Raw genomic sequence first — 20,230 nt, 5'->3', positions numbered from 1 at the left:
TTTCTTCCCAAAAAAAAGTTTATAAATTTAATCCATCAATGTTAAAATTAAAAAGAAGAGGTTTTTTTTTTCCTCATTACTTTTGCTTTTTTTTTCCTCCTTGGACCTCTTGACCAACTTTTAATTATTATGCTTTTGGACTAATATCCATTTCGGTTGTTTCTTGAAAATCAAGATTTTAAGCGTCAGTGACTGTAATTTTACCATTCTAATATATATAGGGGTTATATGTCTGGTTTTCGTTTAAGTTAAAAATAAGGTCAAAGGGTGGTAAAAGAAGAATGATTTAGAGTAGAAGGGAAGGAGATTATAAGAGGAAGGAGGGAGGAAAAAGGGGGAAAATGTGTTGGATCATACAAAAGGGGAAAGAATTGAATGGACAAAGTTATTGAACTGAGAGTTAATTGATTTCTCTTACAAGGAGTTTGCAATTCCAGAGATGGATGTGCCTTAGAAGCTCTCAATTGGAAACAAAGATTGGATTGGAATAACAAATTTCATTTTATTTTTTCTTTTCAAAAGAAGAGTCAACAAAGTGGGGCGCTCTGGTTTTAAAAAGGATAGAAAATAAATGATAGAAAAGAAAAAGGTGTTCCCTTTTGTTCAAAAGTATATTCACACAAGAAGGCTATCAAAGTTTTAGAAGACATGATTCTTGGTTCTTCCTTGAATTAATAACATATCAGAATCAATTTTCAATTATTATTTCTGATTTCTTTACTATAGCATACCAAATTTCATCTCATTTATCCACAATTTTATGATGAATCCTCTTTGAAAGAGATTTGATTGAATTCTTATACTTTAACCAATATACTCAAGTTGACAAGTTAGATTGTACCAATTTAGATAACGTTATTTCAATCTAACCCTTTAGGGAAAAATACAACCTCAGAGTTTTTTTCTTGACAAAAATAGAATCAACTGAAAATTATAATGGCAATCTGTATAAGCGTTCCTGAGTATCGTTTACTGTGGCTTGACAAGTTGCATAATTCCACTTTTTTGGAGAAAGATTTTCAATTTGATATCTCTCACTTGTTAGTTTTATAAGAGAGAGAAAGGGAAAAAAAAAAAAAAGAGCCCCTCCCTAGTTTTATTTCACAAAGGAGAAAAAGAAACATAGAGAGGGAGAGGAAATGGGTCCAAAGCAATAGTTAGAAAAACAGGAACATGATTATGAAGATGAGATTTTTGGTAGGACATGGAAGGAGATGATCTTTTTGTAGGGACATGGAAATGGTAGCTTTTGCAAAATTAATGGCCAAAAGGGATTTGAGGGAATAATTTAGGACCAGAGTTAGCCCTATATTCCATTGAGATAGTGACAATACACTTTGGCAGTGTCTTGTAAATCAAGGCCTCTCCTTCCTAAAGCAAAAGCATCAATCTGCCCTCTGTCTTCTTCAATTATTATGTCAAACCAATAACCAATTATAGAATTCTTCCCTTTTTAAGTTTCCCATCTCTGCCTGTCTTTCCCACTTCTCCAACTCACACTTACCTTACCATTTTTAATGCTGTAAATATTTCCAACCACCTGTCTTCCATAATCTCACAATGAAGGATGCAGGGTTTCTTCTGATGTTCTCATCATACAAAAATATGGCACCGTTCCTACCTCCCTGATGGCCCTACGTTCAAGAACCAAGAATCTCAAAGGCATTTGTTGAGAACTCATCAAGTCATTTAGTCCAAAAATTCGAGTGTTTTGAGTTCTATAACAATTCGGATGATACATTTGCACACTCTCAAGACAACTTCAAACAAAAAACATGGATGACATAGGAGAGATGGATAAACTCTTCCAGAAGTCCTACCTACGAGAAGAGGGATCCAATCCACTATCCTGTATCACCTAAGACCAGACCGTCTAGGATGTTCTAGAAGCTTGCCTCATTTCAGATGATACCATGCATCAAGATCAAACATCATTTATTAACTCTAGCCTAGAGACGAACATGCAAACACTCTTATTCAAATGCATTGCACAAGCCTGACACCCCTCGTTGTGAGGACTAACTTACATACATTACAGCTTGGAAGCGGCATCCTTATCCAAGAACCATGTCAATTCCCCTTCAGGAGAAACCCTCTGAACAGGTAATGTTTCAGCATTCTGTGAACTTCCTCCTCCTAGTGCAGTATACACAGCATCTGCTTTGCTAGCACCGGGCGCCACAAGTGCGATATACGCTGATGAGTTGATAACCGGAAAGGTGAAAGTGATTCTCTCTGGGGGTGGTTTAGGGGAATCCTTGATGAAGGTGACCCATTTCTGATTCTCATTGAGAAGGGGATGACCTGGAAATAAAGAAGCCACGTGCCCATCTGGGCCCATACCGAGAAGCATGAGATCAAATTTTGGGAACCCGCTTGCTGCTGAGACATCAACTACTTTGGTATTTACCAAATGCTTCAGGCAGGTTTCATAATCTTCAGCTGCACCCTCAGCAGATAGTGCATCATTAATGGCATAAACGTGACCGGGGAGAATTGGCACCTATATAACACAATTAAAAAAAATACATTAGCACGATTGAATAATTCAATTCCCTATTACTAAATGGTAAAAGACCTCCGAAAACAAATATGCCTAGCTGGGTAGCCTCAAGGGATTTATCTTTAAAATACCCATAGGTATCAAGGACCACTAATCCACACCGCACCTTGACAAATCCAAAAAATAATAATAAACACACACACATACACACAATAGTAATTGACATTGATCTCGTTTCTACTGAGATATTTGATAGCTTATAATTGTAGCTTTCATGATTAGTACCCATTATCTAGAAGACATGGAATTCAAGTTGGTCTGTTAGACCATTGAGATAATCATCATGGTGGTGATTGTGCCTGTAGATCTCAATTGTGTAAAAGTGGTTGATATATATGTGCGTGTGTATGTGTTCTCATCGATATGATGAAATCCCGTGACCAATGAATTACAAAGAACATCTCCAAGTTTCTTTACAATGATTTTTAAGGAAAGATATGAATTCCTAGCAAAATTCCAAAAATAAAAACAAAAGAAAAAAAATTAAATAAATTGAAAACTATTTTTTTTTATTTTTTAAAACTTGGCTTGGATTTTATTTGAAAATGTTTGTAAAAAAGTAAATAACAACATAAAAGAACTCATGGGTAGAAGCAGCATTTATAAGTTTAATTTTCAAAAAATCAAAAACTAGAAACAAATAGTTAGGCAAGGGGAACTAATCTTTCACAGCCCATAATAGCACTAGGCTTCAATAATCAATCAAATGATACAATACAGATATGAAATGTCAATATGTACTACAATTCAATACCCACTCTTCCTATTCAAATTCTTATAGATGAATTTCAAAATTACATGGCTTGGGAACACTTTCAGATTAGCCTTCCGCTTATATTCCAATAGATGTAGTTTCACAATATATGCAGTTAAGGTTACTGCGTACTCAGTTGTTCTAACATTAGATCATACATGAGAGCAAACTAATAGGAAATAAGAAGAAAGAAACGAATCATAAAAAAAATTCCATAACAAAATTTCAGCAAACTTCTATTTTAAAAAGCAAAGGAAAAAAGTTATTTCCTAAACAGTTCTCCAACTATCTCATGATTTTTTATGGGAAGGCATACATGAACTCTAAAGAACATGAATTAAAATGCGATGCCATCATTTCTGTGTGTACATGGCATATAACATCTAAAGGTAAGTATGACCTGAGAAAGAAATCCATCATAAGCGAGTTTGTAGTTGCTGTCAACGTGATCTTTGGGTACAACTCTCTCATCAACCCAAAATACGTGCCATTTCGACCACTCTATTGAATCAACATACGGTGGCTCCAATAATTTCCTGAAATTGGATATATCTACAAGTTAAAAAAAAAAAAAAAGGAGGTCATTCCTATCTCATAAACAATGAAAGTTCTTCCAACTATTTCCCATTGCATGTCTTCAGAAAGTTCTAAAAATAGTGAAAGAATGGTTTGAATATGCAACATCTCTGAAACCCAAGTAACTGGTTTTTCCATGTGTCTAGCCTATTAGAAACAAAAAATGGAGCACCTCAAGAAGCCACATGTTTGAGCACACAACTGTTAACAAGAGTCAACTCCTATCAAATTGCCCTGTTTTGCCTAATCCAGTTCTTCGATAAAACCAAAGACAGCCCCGAAATTGAAATCGAGACACCCAATCGCCGATTTCAGAAACCGAATCTAATGGTAAAGGAATTACATGAAAACCCAAATAAGGTATAGAGTAACCTGAGGCATTTGATGAGAGATCCACCAGAGAGAACAACAGTGAAAGCACCCCTCTTGTTAGCAAAGTGTTCCGACAAATCGGCGGTGTATTTGGCTAGAGAAACAGCCAAATCGTCACCTGAATCAAAAACCCTTTTGTCCGATGCCATGTCAGTTAGGGAGGCGAGAGGTCGGTGGTTCTTGGGGGTATGTAACCGGGAAAGCCCGGAGAAAATCGGGGGCAAACTGAGTGAAAAAGCAGGGGGATTGAACGTAACCGATAGGGAATGAAGGGGAAAGGAAAGCTTGGGATGAGAAGTTGGGAGAGAAGAAGAGAGTGTAGAAAGCCCGGAAGGAAGTGAGAAAGACGCGGAAGCCATAGTAATAATAAGAAGAAAAAAAGAGAGAAATTGGAAAATGGGATCTTTCACTTTTCACCCACAACGCGGCAGCGCGCTTGCTTTGACAACAAATATCCACAATACAATGTTATTTTTCTTTTTTAATTTGCCTAACCATTTTAACTATTATATTTTTTAAAAGTTATTAAACAATTTTGAAAAAAAAAATGAAAAAAATTAAATGCCAAATAATGGTTACCAAATAAACTTGTTTTCTTTAAATTGTTTATTTAAAGATATGTCAATTATTATGTCACCAAAAACAACTATAAATTTAATTTGCATATCTAACAATGTCTTTGTCACACCCAACTCATTCCATCATTTCAACACTGAACATGTCCATGCACTTCTTCTCTACATTAAAAGAAAAAAAGAGGAAGGATTATGAACTAATAATGGCAATTCAAGTGCGAAAATAGTTGTGCTGAAAACTTTTTTTTCCACTTAAACATTTTCAAAACACTCGGAATATCATTCCGAATAAGCCCCCAAATACACTTTTCTATGGACTTGAAAGGACATTCTAAAGAAGATGTGATCATGATAGAAAATATAAGACTTCTATCATGCACTACTTTCTATTTCGAGATGATGTCCTACATCAAACTAAATTCGTTTACTTCTACTCATAAGTGAACATAATCTGGTACAGAAACTCTTATTCAAATGCATAGGGTGAGCACATCTCGCCATGGATGAGGGAGATACCTAAGATCAGTTTAAATTAAATTAGATAAAAGGTGATGGACATATCTCTTTTTTGCATTAAAGCTTGGAAGCAGCATCCTTGTCCAAGAACCAAGTCAGAAGACCTTCAGGAGCAACCCTTTGAACAGGTAAAGTTTCGTCGGCAGTGGGAGGATTTCCACCTCCTAATGCAATAGACACAGCATCTGCTTGAGCATCACCAGGCACCACAAGAGCAATGTAGTCCGACGAGTTGATAACTGGAAAGGTTAAAGTGATTCTCTCTGGAGGTGGTTTCGGAGAATCCTTGATGAAGGTAACCCATTTCTTATTCTCTTTCAGAAGGGGATGCCCTGGGAATAAAGAAGCCACATGCGCATCTGGTCCCATTCCAAGAAGATTCAGATCAAATTTCGGGAACCCGCTTTTCGCTGAGATATCGATCACCTTGCTATTTACCAAATGCTTCAAACGTGCTTCATATTCTTCAGCTGCACCCTCAGCTGATAGAGTATCATCAATGGCATACACGTTACCAAGGGGAATTGGAACCTGTGCAACACATTAAAAAAATAACTCAACATGAGTGAATCATAAAACTACCTACTGGCAAAGACCCTCGAGACACCCATCTCTTTCTAAATAGTAAATATACACTCACTTTTGTACTCAAGTTGTTCAAACTTGCTTCCTAACTTATCTTAGCAACATGTACGATGTAACTAAGGGTCCTAGGTTTTTGCGGAGAAGATTATTACGAATCCATGTGCTTCAACTCTATACACACTCTCCCATCTCAAGTACCTGGACAATGAACCGTCAGCTATCGTGCTCCAAAATACTTTTAAGAATGGCGGTCGTCAAGTTATTTGCAATGGCTAAGGTTACTTTGCAGTTTAAATCATCATTGCTACTCTATGATGTTAAAAGAAGGAAGACAGCTAGTTAGTTTATTTAATGCAACAACTATAGGTGGGGGATTGATCTAACCTCCTATCTCTAAGCATGTCACTAAGCAAATCTCACTTTCTCCCAAAATTCAGTTGATCAAACATGAAAACAAACTAAAAGAAACGTACGATAAAGTTGTTTCTTAAAATAGTTATGTACGAAGAGATAAAAGAAGTATGGAGGACAGGAATTAAAATCCAATGCCAAATCCACAAGAGAGGGAAATAAACATGAAAAGAGTTTATAGTATAAGCTTACCTTAGAGAGAAAACCATCATAAGCGAGTTTGTAGTTGCTGTCAACATGAGTTTTGGGTACAGCACTCTCATCGAGCCAAAATATGTGCCATATGGACCAGTCAATGGAATCAACATAGGGTGGTTCTACCAATTTCCTGAATGACCGAAAAAGAAGCAATAACAGGATTAATTTTCAACAACATTCCTACTACTAATAGGATTATACATAGTTGATAATGATAAATAAAAGGCAGAGAGAGGAGAAGGAAACCTTAAGCATTCAATGAGTGATCCACCAGAGAGAACCACGGTGAAAAGACCCTTGTTCTTGGCAAATTGATCGGATAAATGGGCTATGTATTTGGCGAGAGAAACAGCCAAATCTTCCTCAGAATCAAACACCCTCTTCTCCGTTTGTGCCATCGCTATTGAACAACTCTCAAACCAGCCAAGCTGCGTTTTATAACATCCCAAGAAGGGCGTGGATTCGGTTCTAATTCATATTTTTTAAATTGTGAACATATATAAATATATAGAATATAAGAATAACGTGGTGACAAGAATCTTAAAACCATCAACCAAAGTTGAGTTATTGCATTAAGAACCTCAATTCAATCACATATTCTAAAATGAAAAAACTTTATTAGGTACTTCATTATTGCTCTAGTATGAGAATATTTTGGTTAGGTTAAAATACTTATTCTTGGGTCACCTAACACATTTCTCATTTTCCACTCTTTCTTTTTTTCCATCTCTTTTTCAATATCTCTTGTTGGCCTTCTTGTTCACTCCCTCACCTTTGTAAATAAACCCTTTTTATTAAGGTTATATAGAAACTCCCTCATTCATCATTTAACCTTTGATTTTAAATTATTTTTGGTTGTTATCAGAATTGGAAGTGTGAGTAAAAAATGAGAGTATCTTAATATTGATATGCTAAAGTGATAAAAACTACTAGGGATAGAATCCAAAATTTTGTTATAATTTACAAATATTTTAATTTATTTTGTTATTTTTAAAAATATCTTAATTATATGTAATATCCCGAGTGATTTTTTAAAGTTTTTTATTTGAATTTAAAGGTATTGTTATAGCTTTTGAAAGTTCACTTTGGCGCATCATTTATTTTATCCCTTTGATAGCATATTTAGAATTTACTAATGGAATTATCGACCACATAAAACCAATGAATCAAATCTCAAATCTTTTTCTCCATCTCCTTCCTTTCGCTTCCAACTAGCGTTCTCGAGCTCCAGATTGATTGCAAAAATGGCTTCCTCCACACTCACCCCCTCCTGCTTCGGATCCTTTGCCGCGGCCGCATCCAACAAGACTTCCTATTCTTCTCCGGCGGCTTTCAAGCCACTCAAGCTTCCTCTCTTTTGGCCATGGCAGAAGGTTTGTTTTCATCTGACCTTTCCATTCATTATCCAAATTGAACCACCTCCAAATTCAATTCAATGACACTCCTAGGTAAAAATGGGCCCTCTGAGTGTTTCCCCTATGGGATTTGGAACTTGGGCGTGGGGGAACCAGCTCTTGTGGGGCTACCAGGAATCTATGGACTCTGAGCTTCAACACATTTTCAATTTGGCTGTGGATAATGGAATCAATCTCTTCGACACCGCGGATTCTTATGGCACTGGAAGATTGAATGGCCAAAGCGAAAAGCTACTTGGAAAATTTATCCGACAGTCTCAAGGTCCACTTTGTTCTCTAATTCCCATTACCATTTCTTTTATCGCTACGAGGAATTTAAGTTCGTCCTCATCCTATTCTCCAGTTAAAAATGACATTGTGATAGCCACCAAGTTTGCAGCATATCCATGGCGCCTAACACCTGCACAATTTGTCAAAGCTTGCCAGTATGCCTTTACATCAATCTCCACTCTAATTTTATTGATATTTTATCAGTCTGCCACACATTTTAGATGACAATAAGCTTTATTCAGGGGGTCTTTGGAGCGAATGCAGATTGAAAAAATTGGTATAGGACAATTACATTGGTCAACAGCAAACTATGCTCCTTTACAGGAGATGGCTCTTTGGGATGGGCTAGTAGCAATGTATGATAAGGTTATCATCTTTTGTGCTAAAATGGGTTAAACTTTCTTAAATTTACATATGCTTTTGATGCTATACTCAAAGCTTAAGTGATTCATAGGGATTAGTTCAAGCAGTTGGAGTAAGCAACTATGGACCAAAACAACTAGTAAGGATACATGACTACCTCAAAGACCGAGGAGTTCCCTTATGCACTGCTCAGGTATTTAGTAAACACAAGCACTTACCAATGATTTAAACCCTGAACGTATTTTAAGGATATGACTTCAAACTCGTCACCTATCTAGAATAAATCTCTTATGAGTTCTTTTGAGCTAGCTTTACTGGTCTAGGATTATTGTCTGACCTGCAATATGTTGTAAAGAGATCCATAGGATTTTAATATTACCTGGAGATACCCACCATAGAATTTGAACTCATCTTCAAAGTCCGTTCACTTTTGTCTCGAACTGAGCTATCAGAAGATGGATTTTATGCTTTTGGTAGACATGTTACTTCGCGTTTTCTTGTTCTTATAGTGCAAGACGAAATGAAATACATGCCCATTTTTTGGATTAAGTTTTAGTCCTAAGAATGATGAGAATGGCGACAGTTAACCGACTGTATGGGAAACATTGAATGGTAATTGTAATATCCTTCGTGCTAAGTCTTTTCATTTTAGGTGCAATTTTCTTTGCTGAGCATAGGCGATGATCAGCTGGAGATTAAGAAGATATGTGATTCTTTGGGCATTCGCTTAATAGCTTACAGTCCTCTGGGATTGGGAATGCTTACAGGAAAATACTCACCTTCCAAGCTTCCATCTGGACCTCGGTAAATCAATTGATTTTCTTCTTTTTAGGAACAAGAATATGATAGCAATGGTTTTTCCTTAAGATATTTGATTTGGCATTTTTAGAGGTTTGCTATTCAGGCAAACTCTACCAGGATTGGAACCACTACTGACTACACTTGGAGACATTGCAGAGAAAAGACGCAAAACAATACCGCAAGTAATAAATTTAATTCTCTTTAACCAATTTCGAAGGCATCGTGATTCTGATATTTCCAGATAATCTGGTTCTTTCCTTTACTCTGGACAATTTCATCTAATCTGAGTGAGTGAGTAACAGGTCGCCATAAACTGGTGCATATCCAAAGGGACCATACCCATACCTGGAGCTAAGACATTAAAACAAGCTCAGGAAAATTTGGGTGCTCTAGGCTGGAACCTTACTCAAGAGGAATTGAACCTGTTGGACGATGGAGCTCGAGAGTCCCCTCGGAAGATGATACAGAATATTTTCCAAACAAGGTGGTTTAAGTTTAACTTCAATCTTACAGTTTAAAACTTCATTCTCACATGCACGTTTTCCTTTATTAAACTCTTTGTTTAAAATCAGGTAAACTTGGCTGCACCAAGAGGCGCCCTAGGAGAAGCTGGTGATTATAGCTCACAAGGGCTGTTAGTTGAGTTCAAATTGGATACTGATGTGAGAAAAACAAATTAACACGTTTCATCAATAAAATAGATTCAAAAAGAAAACAACACCATCTCATAATCAATGTAATGCAACAAAAGTTCTGAAGTCCGAACTACAAAATTGAATCCTTAACAAACGGGCACATAATCTAAGACTCTACAGAGCGCATTGAAGTGATATATAAGGAACCACAACATTTCATCCTTAAGATCAGCCGTCTACTTGATTTTCTTCTTTGGCCTCAGCTGCAATTCAACGAATCACATTCAATCCAACGGTAAACCAAAATAAAATTCCAAAACTGGCAGGCACATCATGCACACGATTTTAGAAAAGAATGAAATCAACCGAGTTATCAATGTTGATATCCTTTTACCTGATTGCTGTGACCACATTTCTTCTTACGGCAGTTGACAGCACGGGGATGCAGGCGTGCATAACATCTGTGTGCCAAAGAAAGAAGAAAAAACTTTAGAAAAACATTCTCTGTTCTGGACGGGAGGTCAAACCATATCACACCCAAAAAAATCAATTTCCAAAATGAAAAATAAGTTATTGTTCAAACTTTTTATAAAAAGTATCAAAGTTCAAGAGTTTCAATTGGGAGTACGCTCATTCTGATACGGCTTGGCCAATTTCTGTCCGGCGTGAAAATCTTCATGTTACAACAAAATCAAACTGATAATAAGAAAAAACTTAAACACATTGGATTTTCAGTTTACTATTAAAATTTTCCCAACTGAAATGAAATTATTCGTTCAGTTATTCAAATCAAACCAAACCAAAGTTCAAACCAGAAAACAGAAAAAAGGAAATTAAAAAACTGAACAGACCAGTCAGGTTGAAATCTTAGTTGTATCAGTTCATGTAAGATAAGATATATCAGCAGTCCTAGAATGAGAAAATACCAAGAACAAAAAATAACTCACTTGCGGCAGATCATCTTGTCCTGGTTATATTTCCTGGCCAATGCCATCAAAGATGGCTCAATAATCCCACCACGAAGCCTTAGAACCAAATGCAGTGTTGACTCTGAACAAACATAAACGGTATCGTACATTTAATCTAATAATGAAAACGCAAAGAAAACTATAGTTCATTCAAAAAGTAGTTCATGTATTTATAGGCAAAAGTGCAAGAATGTCCTTGAATTACTAATCAGCCAACTCTAAAAGCCACATGTTTCTATGACATTCCACTTGACACTACAAATTTCGTATAAAAGACAGCAATTGAAATCAATCAGACACCAACAGAAATTTCTAAGCAACCACCCAATCTCAAAGAATGTCATTCATTCAACATTAACGCCTCTAAAATTTTAAGATGAAGACCAGTACGGTCTTTGACGTCTCTAAAATTGACGACTAACTCATCAAAACTCATGGTCCGGAGTCCTATTCCAGTATCGTTCAAAGACTAAGGGAATAGGAAAACGAACAACAACACCAGGCGAGTCTACAGTATTGATTTCAGCTAAATTCATCTCGTCTACTTCGTAGGCTACCTAAAATGTAAGTAAAATATACCTTTCTGGATGTTGTAGTCGGCCAGAGTGCGGCCATCCTCGAGCTGCTTTCCGGCAAAGATAAGCCGTTGCTGATCGGGGGGAATACCTGAAGAGTTTGCAGCATAAATCAAGATAAACAATAGATAGAGTAAGAAATGAAAAATATGAAGGAAAAAAAAAGACGTACCCTCCTTATCCTGAATCTTGGCCTTGACATTGTCAATGGTGTCGCTGGACTCAACTTCCAGCGTAATGGTCTTCCCCGTTAGGGTTTTGACGAAGATCTGCATTTTCTTGATCCTCTAGTTTTCCTCGGCGCCTCCTTGATGAGTTTGAGGGTTTTACGTTTCCGACTTTTTTCTGCCTCTCTCTCTATATATAGCATTAAAAATGCCGCCTCAAACTTTGCCATTTACGTCAAAATATCCCTAAATCTCTTTAGAAAAATAAAATGTTAAGTTTTATAGAGGATAAAAAAAATAACCTTGCCATAGTCTTTAATGAAAATTGTTAAAGTTTTAATTGAAAAATATCCAAAAGTTTCGTACATATCCAACTTATACATATTAAAAAAATATTAATCTAATTTTTACACCAAATTACTTAAAAATTTAAGTTAAAATTATAATTTTCAAATATTCTATTAATATTTTTACATTTTCGTAGATTTGATATCGATAAAAAAAATGTGAATCTATGTTTTCATTATGTTGTAGAAAATTTTACTAATCATAAAAGATAAACATCAAAATGACATTAATATATAGATAATATGCATGTTTGATAATTTGAAAATAAAATAAAAAAATTATTCACGAATTTAAATTTATTTTTTGAATTTTTTGTTTTCAATCATTTTTAGAAATATCATTGAAGTTGGAATTTTTGTAAAATGAAGACTTTGATTTATTCATCAATATTAATATTTTAAATTTTGATTAAAACATAAAATTTTATGAACGTGTAAAAGAACCTTAAACGTTGGTGTAGATTTTGGATAAATTATAGTTTTTTAATATTTTAAAACTCAATCGTATTTATGAAGCATTTAAATAGTTCATAAGGATTTTCGTAAGAAAACTTCAATAATTTTCATAAAAAACTACTAGTAACAGTATTTTTTAGGAAAATTTTTAAAAATAATAATTTTACAAAATATTTACAACCTATAGCAAATTCTATCGTTGATATGTTATAGTGATAGAAACTATTAGAGATACAATCCAAAATTTTGCTATAACCGGTAAATATTTTAATTTATTTTGCTATTTTTAAAAACGTCTCTATTTTTTAACCATTTTCTAAATTTCAAGACCATTTTAAAAAACTTTTAAAAGCTCATAGGTATTTAATACAAAATACAAAAATTGATTGAAAATTTCTCTTTGAATTTGGACTTAGTGTATTTATTTTTTTTCGAAATAAAAATGATCATAATAATTGATGTTGACTAGTAATTTAATTCCCATTTTTATAATCATATCCCTAAACTTAGAAAGTCCACGAAAAAGAAATAAATAACTATTTACAACATGGAAACAACTAACAACTAAATGCTCTCTTCTCCTAAAGTTGTGAACCTCTACTCTCATATTCAAAAGTACATAAAATGAGTTAGGTTTCATCATGCATATCCATCGTTTCACCTTTTGTTTACAATATTAATCATCGTTAAACTTATATTTGATTAACTTACATGTTTCAAAAAAGTAACAAGAGATAAAAGGAAAGTTCCCACGATTACAACTCTATATATTTGTTCAACTCAATGAGAAAAAAAATGTGATAAAAGATGTCTAAAGTACTAGAGACAATTTCTTTTTTTCCTTCTCAATAATCATTATAAAGAAGTTGAAAATTAGGAAAGTGCCATTCCATATTTTAGGAAAAAAACAACATTGTATTTATTTACGAGGAGATGAAAATGTAAATGAGTTGAAGATTTTAGAATTGACTACGAAAATGGTAAAAAGGGAACATTATTAAAATGGAGAAAGGAAACACGTATAAAAGAAGAGTAGATATGGTGTCCGTGTGATATTAAATGTTTGACCATCTAGAAGGAACGAATAAGGACTTGAAAAATCTCTTAAAAGGAAAATAAAAATAAACCCTAAATTCCGACTAATAAAAATAATAATAAATCATCTTCATGGGTATAAAAAAAGTAATTATAATGAATGACCATTTGAAAAATAATAATTAAAGATATAATAATATCTTTAAAAAATTGCAAATATAACAAAATTACGTTGATCGACTTGTATAGCTCATAGACTCGTATGGTCTATTTATAACATGATGATAGACTTCTATATTGATAGAATTTGACAAATTTTGTTATATTTACAAATTATTATATATCTAATTATTTTGAGTTTAATGGCTAAATTTGCAATAGAATAAACGTTAGTAAAAGTAAAATTGAAAGGTTGAAGACTTAAATAGGGAAAAATCAAGGTATTAAAGAGGGAAAGTTAAAATGAAATTGAAAAGAATAAATACCCCGTAAAAGAAGGAATATAATAAATAAATACATAAATAAAGGAAGGTTTGATGTCATTTATTTGGTAAAAAAGAGAGAAGAAAAAGAAGAAGAGTAGAAGTAGAAGATTGTAGGGGCAGGGCAACCGACTCTGTGTTGGAGTGGAAGCTAAGGAAACGCAAAGCGAGGGCGTGCCTGAGGCTGAGGCTGACCCTTTTTCACACGGACTTGGAATTAAAATTCAATTGCCTTAAGTTTCCTTTTCGGGATATAAATACCACGCTCCGGCTCTCCCAAATTCTCAGTTCCTCTTGCTTTGTAATATCGATCGTATATGTTGAAGAAGAAGCGTCAATGACCAATATCCCTCCCTCCTTCACTCATTCCTCTTTCACTCTCTTCACCCTCGCTATCTCCTCTTACCATCCTTGGCCCTTTTCTCTTTAACACTTTCACCTTTTTCCGATGGGTTTCGGTGGCGACAAGCATCATCATCAGCACCTCCTGCATCTCAATTTCCATTTCCACGTTCATTTCCCTCATTTTTACCACCATCGGAACAAGGTGGAGACTCCCAAGGGATGTTTGGCCATTCTTGTTGGCCAAGAGCAACAGCGGTTCTTCATTCCTGTCATTTATGTCAACCATCCTTTATTTGTTCAGCTCTTGAAGAAGGCCGAGGACGAGTATGGCTTCGATCAGAAAGGACCTATCTCTATTCCTTGCCCTGTCGACGACTTTCGCACCCTTCAGGGCATCATTTACCATGATCACCATCACCACCATCTTCCTGTCTCCTGTTTCAGGGATTCATCTCATTCCCATTGCTGATATTGATGAAAAAACTACGTTAGATTTTAGTTTTAGCTTTTCTTTCTTTCTTTATTTGTTTTCTGATACACAGAACCCATTACCAATTTGATTTCTGGATTTGGATTTTCTCCTGTTAATATATTTTCACGGTCAAGTCAATATTGAATCATATATGATATATGAGCCTTTTTCAGCCTTGTTCTTTCTTACAACTAAAATGATGTAATCAAAACAGTCTGGAATGAATATTTGTTTGTTTAAATTGGAAGTTTTCAAATGATGATGATATCTATGTGAAGGGGAAAGGGGTGGATGAACGGAGATTGCTTTGCTTGCAAGGGTGTAATAGCTTTTTAATTTATTCTTTCTGGCAATGGCAGAGCTTTGGTGTACGCGTCTTTCTCTGTAAATTAAACCTCATTTGAATAACGTAAAGTCAAATTCTCTTTTAAAAAGATTATTATGCTTCTTCCACTAACAACATTGCATTGCAGATGCCATCGTTGACTTCTTCCAACTATGCCCATTCATACACACCCCACATGGTATAAATTATGAACACAACAATATTCTTACTTTTCTACTTTCCTTCATCGTTTACTTTTTATTCATATATTTTCCTAAACTCATCCCTCTACTTCCGTATGAACTTTTCCATCTTTCACGCCGTTAAATACGCGCGCGCGTGTGTATATATGACCCACTTTGTGTAGACTAAATCAACACATTTACATTACCAAAAGAAAATGAAATACCCTTAAATGTTGAAACCATCTTCAAATACTATTTCAACTCAACTGAAAAATTGAGTCTTAGATGTCGCACATTTTTGGCATGTAATTTATTCTCCTTATATAGAATTGAAATGGGGGGAGTATGAAAGAACACCACGGGACATGTCACTATAATCTGTATTGTACTTTCTGTATTGTTTTTACACGTTGGAACATCACAAAAAACGGGTGGAGCGATGGGCAAGTATTGCACCCTTTTTTCTTTCTCATCTAGTAATCGCATAGCCTTCTTTTATTACGTGTTTTGAAGCTGCTTTAAATCAAATGGATGATACAAAGGGAGAAAAAAAATCAGTGTGGTATTTTTAGTGTCTTGTATTAGAGTTGCGGACTGTTACTCCATGCAAAAATCTTGTAAATCCAAAAAAACTGAGTTTCCCATCAGAGCTTCTGGTCCAATTCTGTAGAAAAGAATAAGCTGCAGGACCCAGATTCATTTCCTGTACAGATTTTAAACTTGCACTTCAATTCGCAGTTACTGGTTATGTAATTCCAAGCGTCGAACTGTTTTCTTACCTGCACTAACTCATGAACTGAAATGACTCGATTTCCTTCCTGCTCAAAATACTCGAAAGCTCGAGTGGCAATGCTTTCCCATCCTGCAACAGCCTCCAGCTGATATACACTGATTGCAGCCGCGCAGAACTCCTCGAAGTCCATTTTCTCACGAGCGAGAGGTTCCATCTGAACACAAGTTGGAAATGTTAGTGAAAGAGAACATCCCCGGCCGGGGCAGGGGAAGCATTATACCAAAGTTGCAGAGATGTAACTTGATCTCGGTGAATGCAGGCAGGACCCTATACTCACTGGCAACCATATTATAGATATAAAAGTAGAAGTGAACTCACCATTTTTAGAATATCAGCAACGTGGGACTCTTTCATTGCATCAGTCGCGTTTCTCACAAGAGCCTGTACAAGGTCATAATATGTATGCATCAAACAGTAACAATTACAGATACATGTCAAAGCAAAAATAGTGGCAAAAGGCTGACCGCTTTGAAGTTATCAAGAGTCACAAATCTATTTTGCGGTTCTAAGAGCTTAAATTGGGTCCTGAGATAGAAAAGTTCATCTTCTGTCAAAGCTTTTGCAAGTGCCTGCGATAATGAAACAGTAAATAGACCTGTCCAGTAAAAGTTGATGATGCATTATTGTGCACCAAACAATGTACAGAAACTTCACAGCAAGAGCGTCTATATCAAAGATAGGCGATAGATACGGTGCTTGGGTACAGAATTACGCATAGAAATTCCTTTCTAAGATTGATGCAAGGGGGAACTGCTGGAGTTCAACTTTTGTACAGTTCAGTTTAACAATTACCTTCAATGCTGCACGCTTGAAAGGAGTTGCACGGACATATGCTTTAACTGACTTGTATATGAGGTTATCCAAAGGCACAGCAATGTTTTCATCTCGTAACCACGGGTGGGCTGTGAATCAAAGGTCCAACATTGTTAGTTTATTAAGTATGCTTCCATAACATACTATTGGTACTTGAAAAGAGGAGGAACCTAAGAACGACAGAAGAATTTACTTAAAGCTTGTGCTGCCGTCATTCTTTTTCTGTGGTCTTTATTCAGAAGCCGTTTCACAAAATCTTTAGCTTCTGCAGAGATGGTAGGCCAAGGGGAATCATCGAAGTTAGGATCGGCTCTTAGCACGGAACGAAAGATTCCTGATTCAGTTCTTGCCCAGAAAGGTCTGCCCCCACACAGCAGTATGTATGCTATGACACCAATGCTCCACATATCTGCTTCGAAGCTATAAGATCTGTAGAGAACTTCAGGTGCAACATAGTATGCACTGCCAACTACATCGTTCAGACGTTCATCTGCAAAAGAACTATAGGTGTTGTGAAAACAGTCTCACCTCCAATGAGATGGCCAAGTGAAAATAGAAGAATTGAAAGCACCGTCTTATCAAGTACAACCTAGAAGCTAGGTTGTATCATAATGAACCTGTCTCCACGAATCTTTCACAAATATTTGATGAACTGAACAAAGACAAGAACATATATCAAGGACAACAAGTTTCTACCTGGCTTGACGAAATCAGATAGACCAAAATCAATGACTTTCAGCCCTGTGTTCTCTTCCTTTTTCAAAAAAAGAAAATTCTGCCATGCACGGTGAATTTTGTCAACGATAAGTTACAACAAGTAATAAGGAAGTTTATTTAGAGCGAAAGCAGAAGATTTATTACCTCTGGCTTTAAGTCACGGTGAACTACCCCTTGTAGATGACAGAAGGCAACAACACTAAGGATCTGCACAATAATAGTTTTGGATTCTTGTTCTGGGTATTTTCCTCCTCTGCAAATGTACAGTATGAACTTGGAATTAAGTTAATCTACGTTTTCTCAGAGTAAATGAAGTGAAATAATGCAACATTTTTACCTTGACACTATTCTTTCTAGCAGTTCTCCACCTTCACACAATCTGATAACAAAAGTTGAAATATAGAGATATTAAACAAAAAATAAGGGTTATGCATTGATTAGCTGGATTGATTATGTTAGAATAAGTAGGCAATCACATACTCCATAACCATGTAAATGTTATTGGCATCTTCAAATGCATCATGGAAGTGAACCAGATTATCGTGGCCAGACAATGCTTTCAATATCTTAACCTCCTTGCGAACATCTTCAATTCCAACAGCTGAGGTCATCTGCCAACCCAAAATGAAGCCAATTATTTTGTTACCACTTTTATGATTGGATTTGAAATGAATCAAATGATTGAGATTAGACGTAAACTAAAGAAACCTTAGATTTAGAGATGATTTTGACGGCGACAGGGATTCCTTTGAGATTGCCCTTCTTACCCTTGGCCCAAAAAGTATGTCCAAAATGTCCCCTCCCAACCTCCATCCCGAGCTCGAACTTTGCTGCAAAGTTGTTGGAGTAACCGAAGCTTTTATCCAACTGAACCTCTCCCAATTCTTGCTCCCCAATTTTGTCATCCTCTGGTATAGAAGGCTTGCGGGATTTCCGGCGAAGAATGGCCATGATGGGTTTGGCTGGAGAAGGAGGAGGGAGAGGCCATCGGAATTTCCTGCCCGGAGTAGTGGCCGGAGAGGGTGGTATACCAGGAGGGAGAGGGCTGGAAAATGGACTGGACGTAGTATGTTGAGGTACGTCGGATATGGTAGGGTGGTTAGAGACATCAGAAACACCTTTACTACAGTAGTGACCCATTGAAGAAGAGTTAAGATGGAAGTTGGAAGAGGTTGTTGATCGGAGAATATGGAAGTATTAGAACTCAAAGAAGGTATGGCATGGCGTTGAAAAGAAACAAAGGCAATAGGAACTAGGAAGAAATTAGAAAGAAAGAGAGGGTGTTATGTTTGATTTTAATGATGGGGAGGAATGATCATTGACCGTTCAATCACAGGTCGAAGGAGGAATAGGATGTTGAAACGTGGGCATGCGATTCCGTCAATTTAGGTGACCAACAATTAGAATCAAAATTTAAAAAATATAGAATGTGTATTGGATGGAAGTCAAAGGGTAGCAGGGCAGAGCAGGTTAATGTTTAATGTTAATGTTAATTGGAGAAAGAAAGTCCTTTGCGGTGGCAATAATTGTGGAAAGTTATTTCCCATTTAGGTCTCTTCTGCCTTCTTCACTTATTCAATTATATTTATACATTAGTTATATGATCAACCAACACTTTTGAATTCTACTTCTATTTTATATTCTATGACCAAAACTACTTCTTCTAATTTTCAATTTTTCACATTCTTATCCCTTTCTTAACAAAGCACCTTTCACTCATCTCTCCAACCGATTTTTTTCATAATATTTTAAATGATTTCCATCAATATCTAGAAGGAACCTCTACTCCAAATCATTCATTGTGCATATTCTGATTCCATACTTGAAGATCTGAGTTTCTCTCTTCCATTGCAATGGTTAGAGCTTGTTGTTGGTTGGCCGTGACTTCTTACCCAAAAACTCTAACATTAAAATTCATGTTTTACGCGATTGATTAAAAACAGATAAGTGAGTATTTAGAAATTGATAATGCTGGGAAAAATCCAATCAAATGCTATCGATATCATCAAATGGAGTAGAATATCATGACCATGAACTTGACAATTTAGGGATGGATTTATGTACTGATCTTGTCACTCTAAAATATGAGGATATTTGGCCCATAAAAGAACAGAGTGGGAAGCTGAAATTTGTCTTTAGGTTATATTTATATATATATATATAGAATGCATACGATGTTATTATGTTTTCTTATGTCATAAGTATTCTTGTGAGCAAGTGTTCATCCCACGTCCTCGCTAGTATGTGTTTATATCTAACAATAGAAGAATTTGAAACTAACGTAAACCATTAGTAATAATTTTTAATATAAAAAATGTGTTATTATTGATAGGACTAGCGGTCATAGCTTATAGCCACTAAATAACATACTTGTTATTTTAAACGAGTTTGCTTGTGAACATTTTCTATTTTTCAAATATTTGATCATTTCTACCTGTTAAATTTATTTAATAAATTATGCTATATCCTATAACTTTCCTCTATTTTTCTCCTCAAAATTAGATTTCCCAGCCCAC

General features: G+C 35.6%; 5 protein-coding genes across 7 annotated transcripts; 1 reads left to right on the top strand and 4 right to left on the bottom strand.

Annotated features, from left to right (window-relative positions):
• Nucleotides 1-1,665: 1,665 nt before the first annotated feature.
• Nucleotides 1,666-4,714, bottom strand: LOC101206872 (probable 6-phosphogluconolactonase 4, chloroplastic). Its single transcript, XM_004145900.3, has 3 exons — nt 4,266-4,714; nt 3,718-3,853; nt 1,666-2,503 (listed from the first exon to the last, which is right to left on the bottom strand). The coding sequence occupies exons 1-3, from the start codon at nt 4,622-4,624 to the stop codon at nt 2,033-2,035; spliced, it is 966 nt and encodes a 321-aa protein (XP_004145948.1). The 5' UTR covers nt 4,625-4,714; the 3' UTR covers nt 1,666-2,032.
• Nucleotides 4,715-5,067: 353 nt separating this feature from the next.
• LOC101208410 (probable 6-phosphogluconolactonase 4, chloroplastic) lies at nt 5,068-7,038 on the bottom strand. Its single transcript, XM_004145905.3, has 3 exons — nt 6,797-7,038; nt 6,545-6,680; nt 5,068-5,887 (listed from the first exon to the last, which is right to left on the bottom strand). Exons 1-3 carry the CDS (start codon nt 6,946-6,948, stop codon nt 5,414-5,416), a joined length of 762 nt encoding a protein of 253 aa, XP_004145953.1. The 5' UTR covers nt 6,949-7,038; the 3' UTR covers nt 5,068-5,413.
• A 623-nt stretch (nt 7,039-7,661) lies between these two features.
• On the top strand, nt 7,662-10,114 carry LOC101218000 (pyridoxal reductase, chloroplastic). Of its 2 annotated transcripts, none has more exons than XM_031886284.1 (9): nt 7,662-7,923; nt 7,999-8,227; nt 8,309-8,390; nt 8,478-8,601; nt 8,690-8,791; nt 9,251-9,402; nt 9,503-9,581; nt 9,702-9,883; nt 9,972-10,114. In XM_031886284.1, the coding sequence occupies exons 1-9, from the start codon at nt 7,795-7,797 to the stop codon at nt 9,973-9,975; spliced, it is 1,083 nt and encodes a 360-aa protein (XP_031742144.1). In that variant the 5' UTR covers nt 7,662-7,794; the 3' UTR covers nt 9,976-10,114. The 2 variants fall into 2 exon arrangements, with proteins under 2 accessions (XP_031742144.1, XP_004145990.1); XM_004145942.3 differs by having other exon boundaries at nt 7,667-7,923; nt 9,488-9,581.
• On the bottom strand, nt 10,063-11,939 carry LOC101209137 (ubiquitin-60S ribosomal protein L40). Of its 2 annotated transcripts, XM_004145908.3 has the most exons (5): nt 11,750-11,939; nt 11,582-11,668; nt 10,982-11,084; nt 10,429-10,495; nt 10,063-10,297 (listed from the first exon to the last, which is right to left on the bottom strand). In XM_004145908.3, exons 1-5 carry the CDS (start codon nt 11,850-11,852, stop codon nt 10,271-10,273), a joined length of 387 nt encoding a protein of 128 aa, XP_004145956.1. In that variant the 5' UTR covers nt 11,853-11,939; the 3' UTR covers nt 10,063-10,270. The 2 variants fall into 2 exon arrangements, with proteins under 2 accessions (XP_004145956.1, XP_031742146.1); XM_031886286.1 differs by lacking the exons at nt 10,063-10,297; nt 10,429-10,495 and adding an exon at nt 10,650-10,707 and having other exon boundaries at nt 11,750-11,932.
• Nucleotides 11,940-15,735: 3,796 nt separating this feature from the next.
• On the bottom strand, nt 15,736-19,250 carry LOC101218238 (CDPK-related kinase 6). Its single transcript, XM_004145943.3, has 11 exons — nt 18,423-19,250; nt 18,195-18,325; nt 18,052-18,093; nt 17,859-17,967; nt 17,694-17,772; nt 17,191-17,487; nt 16,977-17,086; nt 16,649-16,753; nt 16,503-16,565; nt 16,171-16,338; nt 15,736-16,094 (listed from the first exon to the last, which is right to left on the bottom strand). The coding sequence occupies exons 1-11, from the start codon at nt 18,852-18,854 to the stop codon at nt 15,960-15,962; spliced, it is 1,671 nt and encodes a 556-aa protein (XP_004145991.1). The 5' UTR covers nt 18,855-19,250; the 3' UTR covers nt 15,736-15,959.
• Between the last annotated feature and the right edge of the window lie 980 nt (nt 19,251-20,230).

This window comes from Cucumis sativus, chromosome 5, assembly GCF_000004075.3.
Source record: "Cucumis sativus cultivar 9930 chromosome 5, Cucumber_9930_V3, whole genome shotgun sequence".
Lineage (NCBI taxonomy): Eukaryota > Viridiplantae > Streptophyta > Magnoliopsida > Cucurbitales > Cucurbitaceae > Cucumis > Cucumis sativus.
Note: the sequence above shows the minus strand (reverse complement) of the source record. Positions and strands in the feature narration are given on the sequence as shown.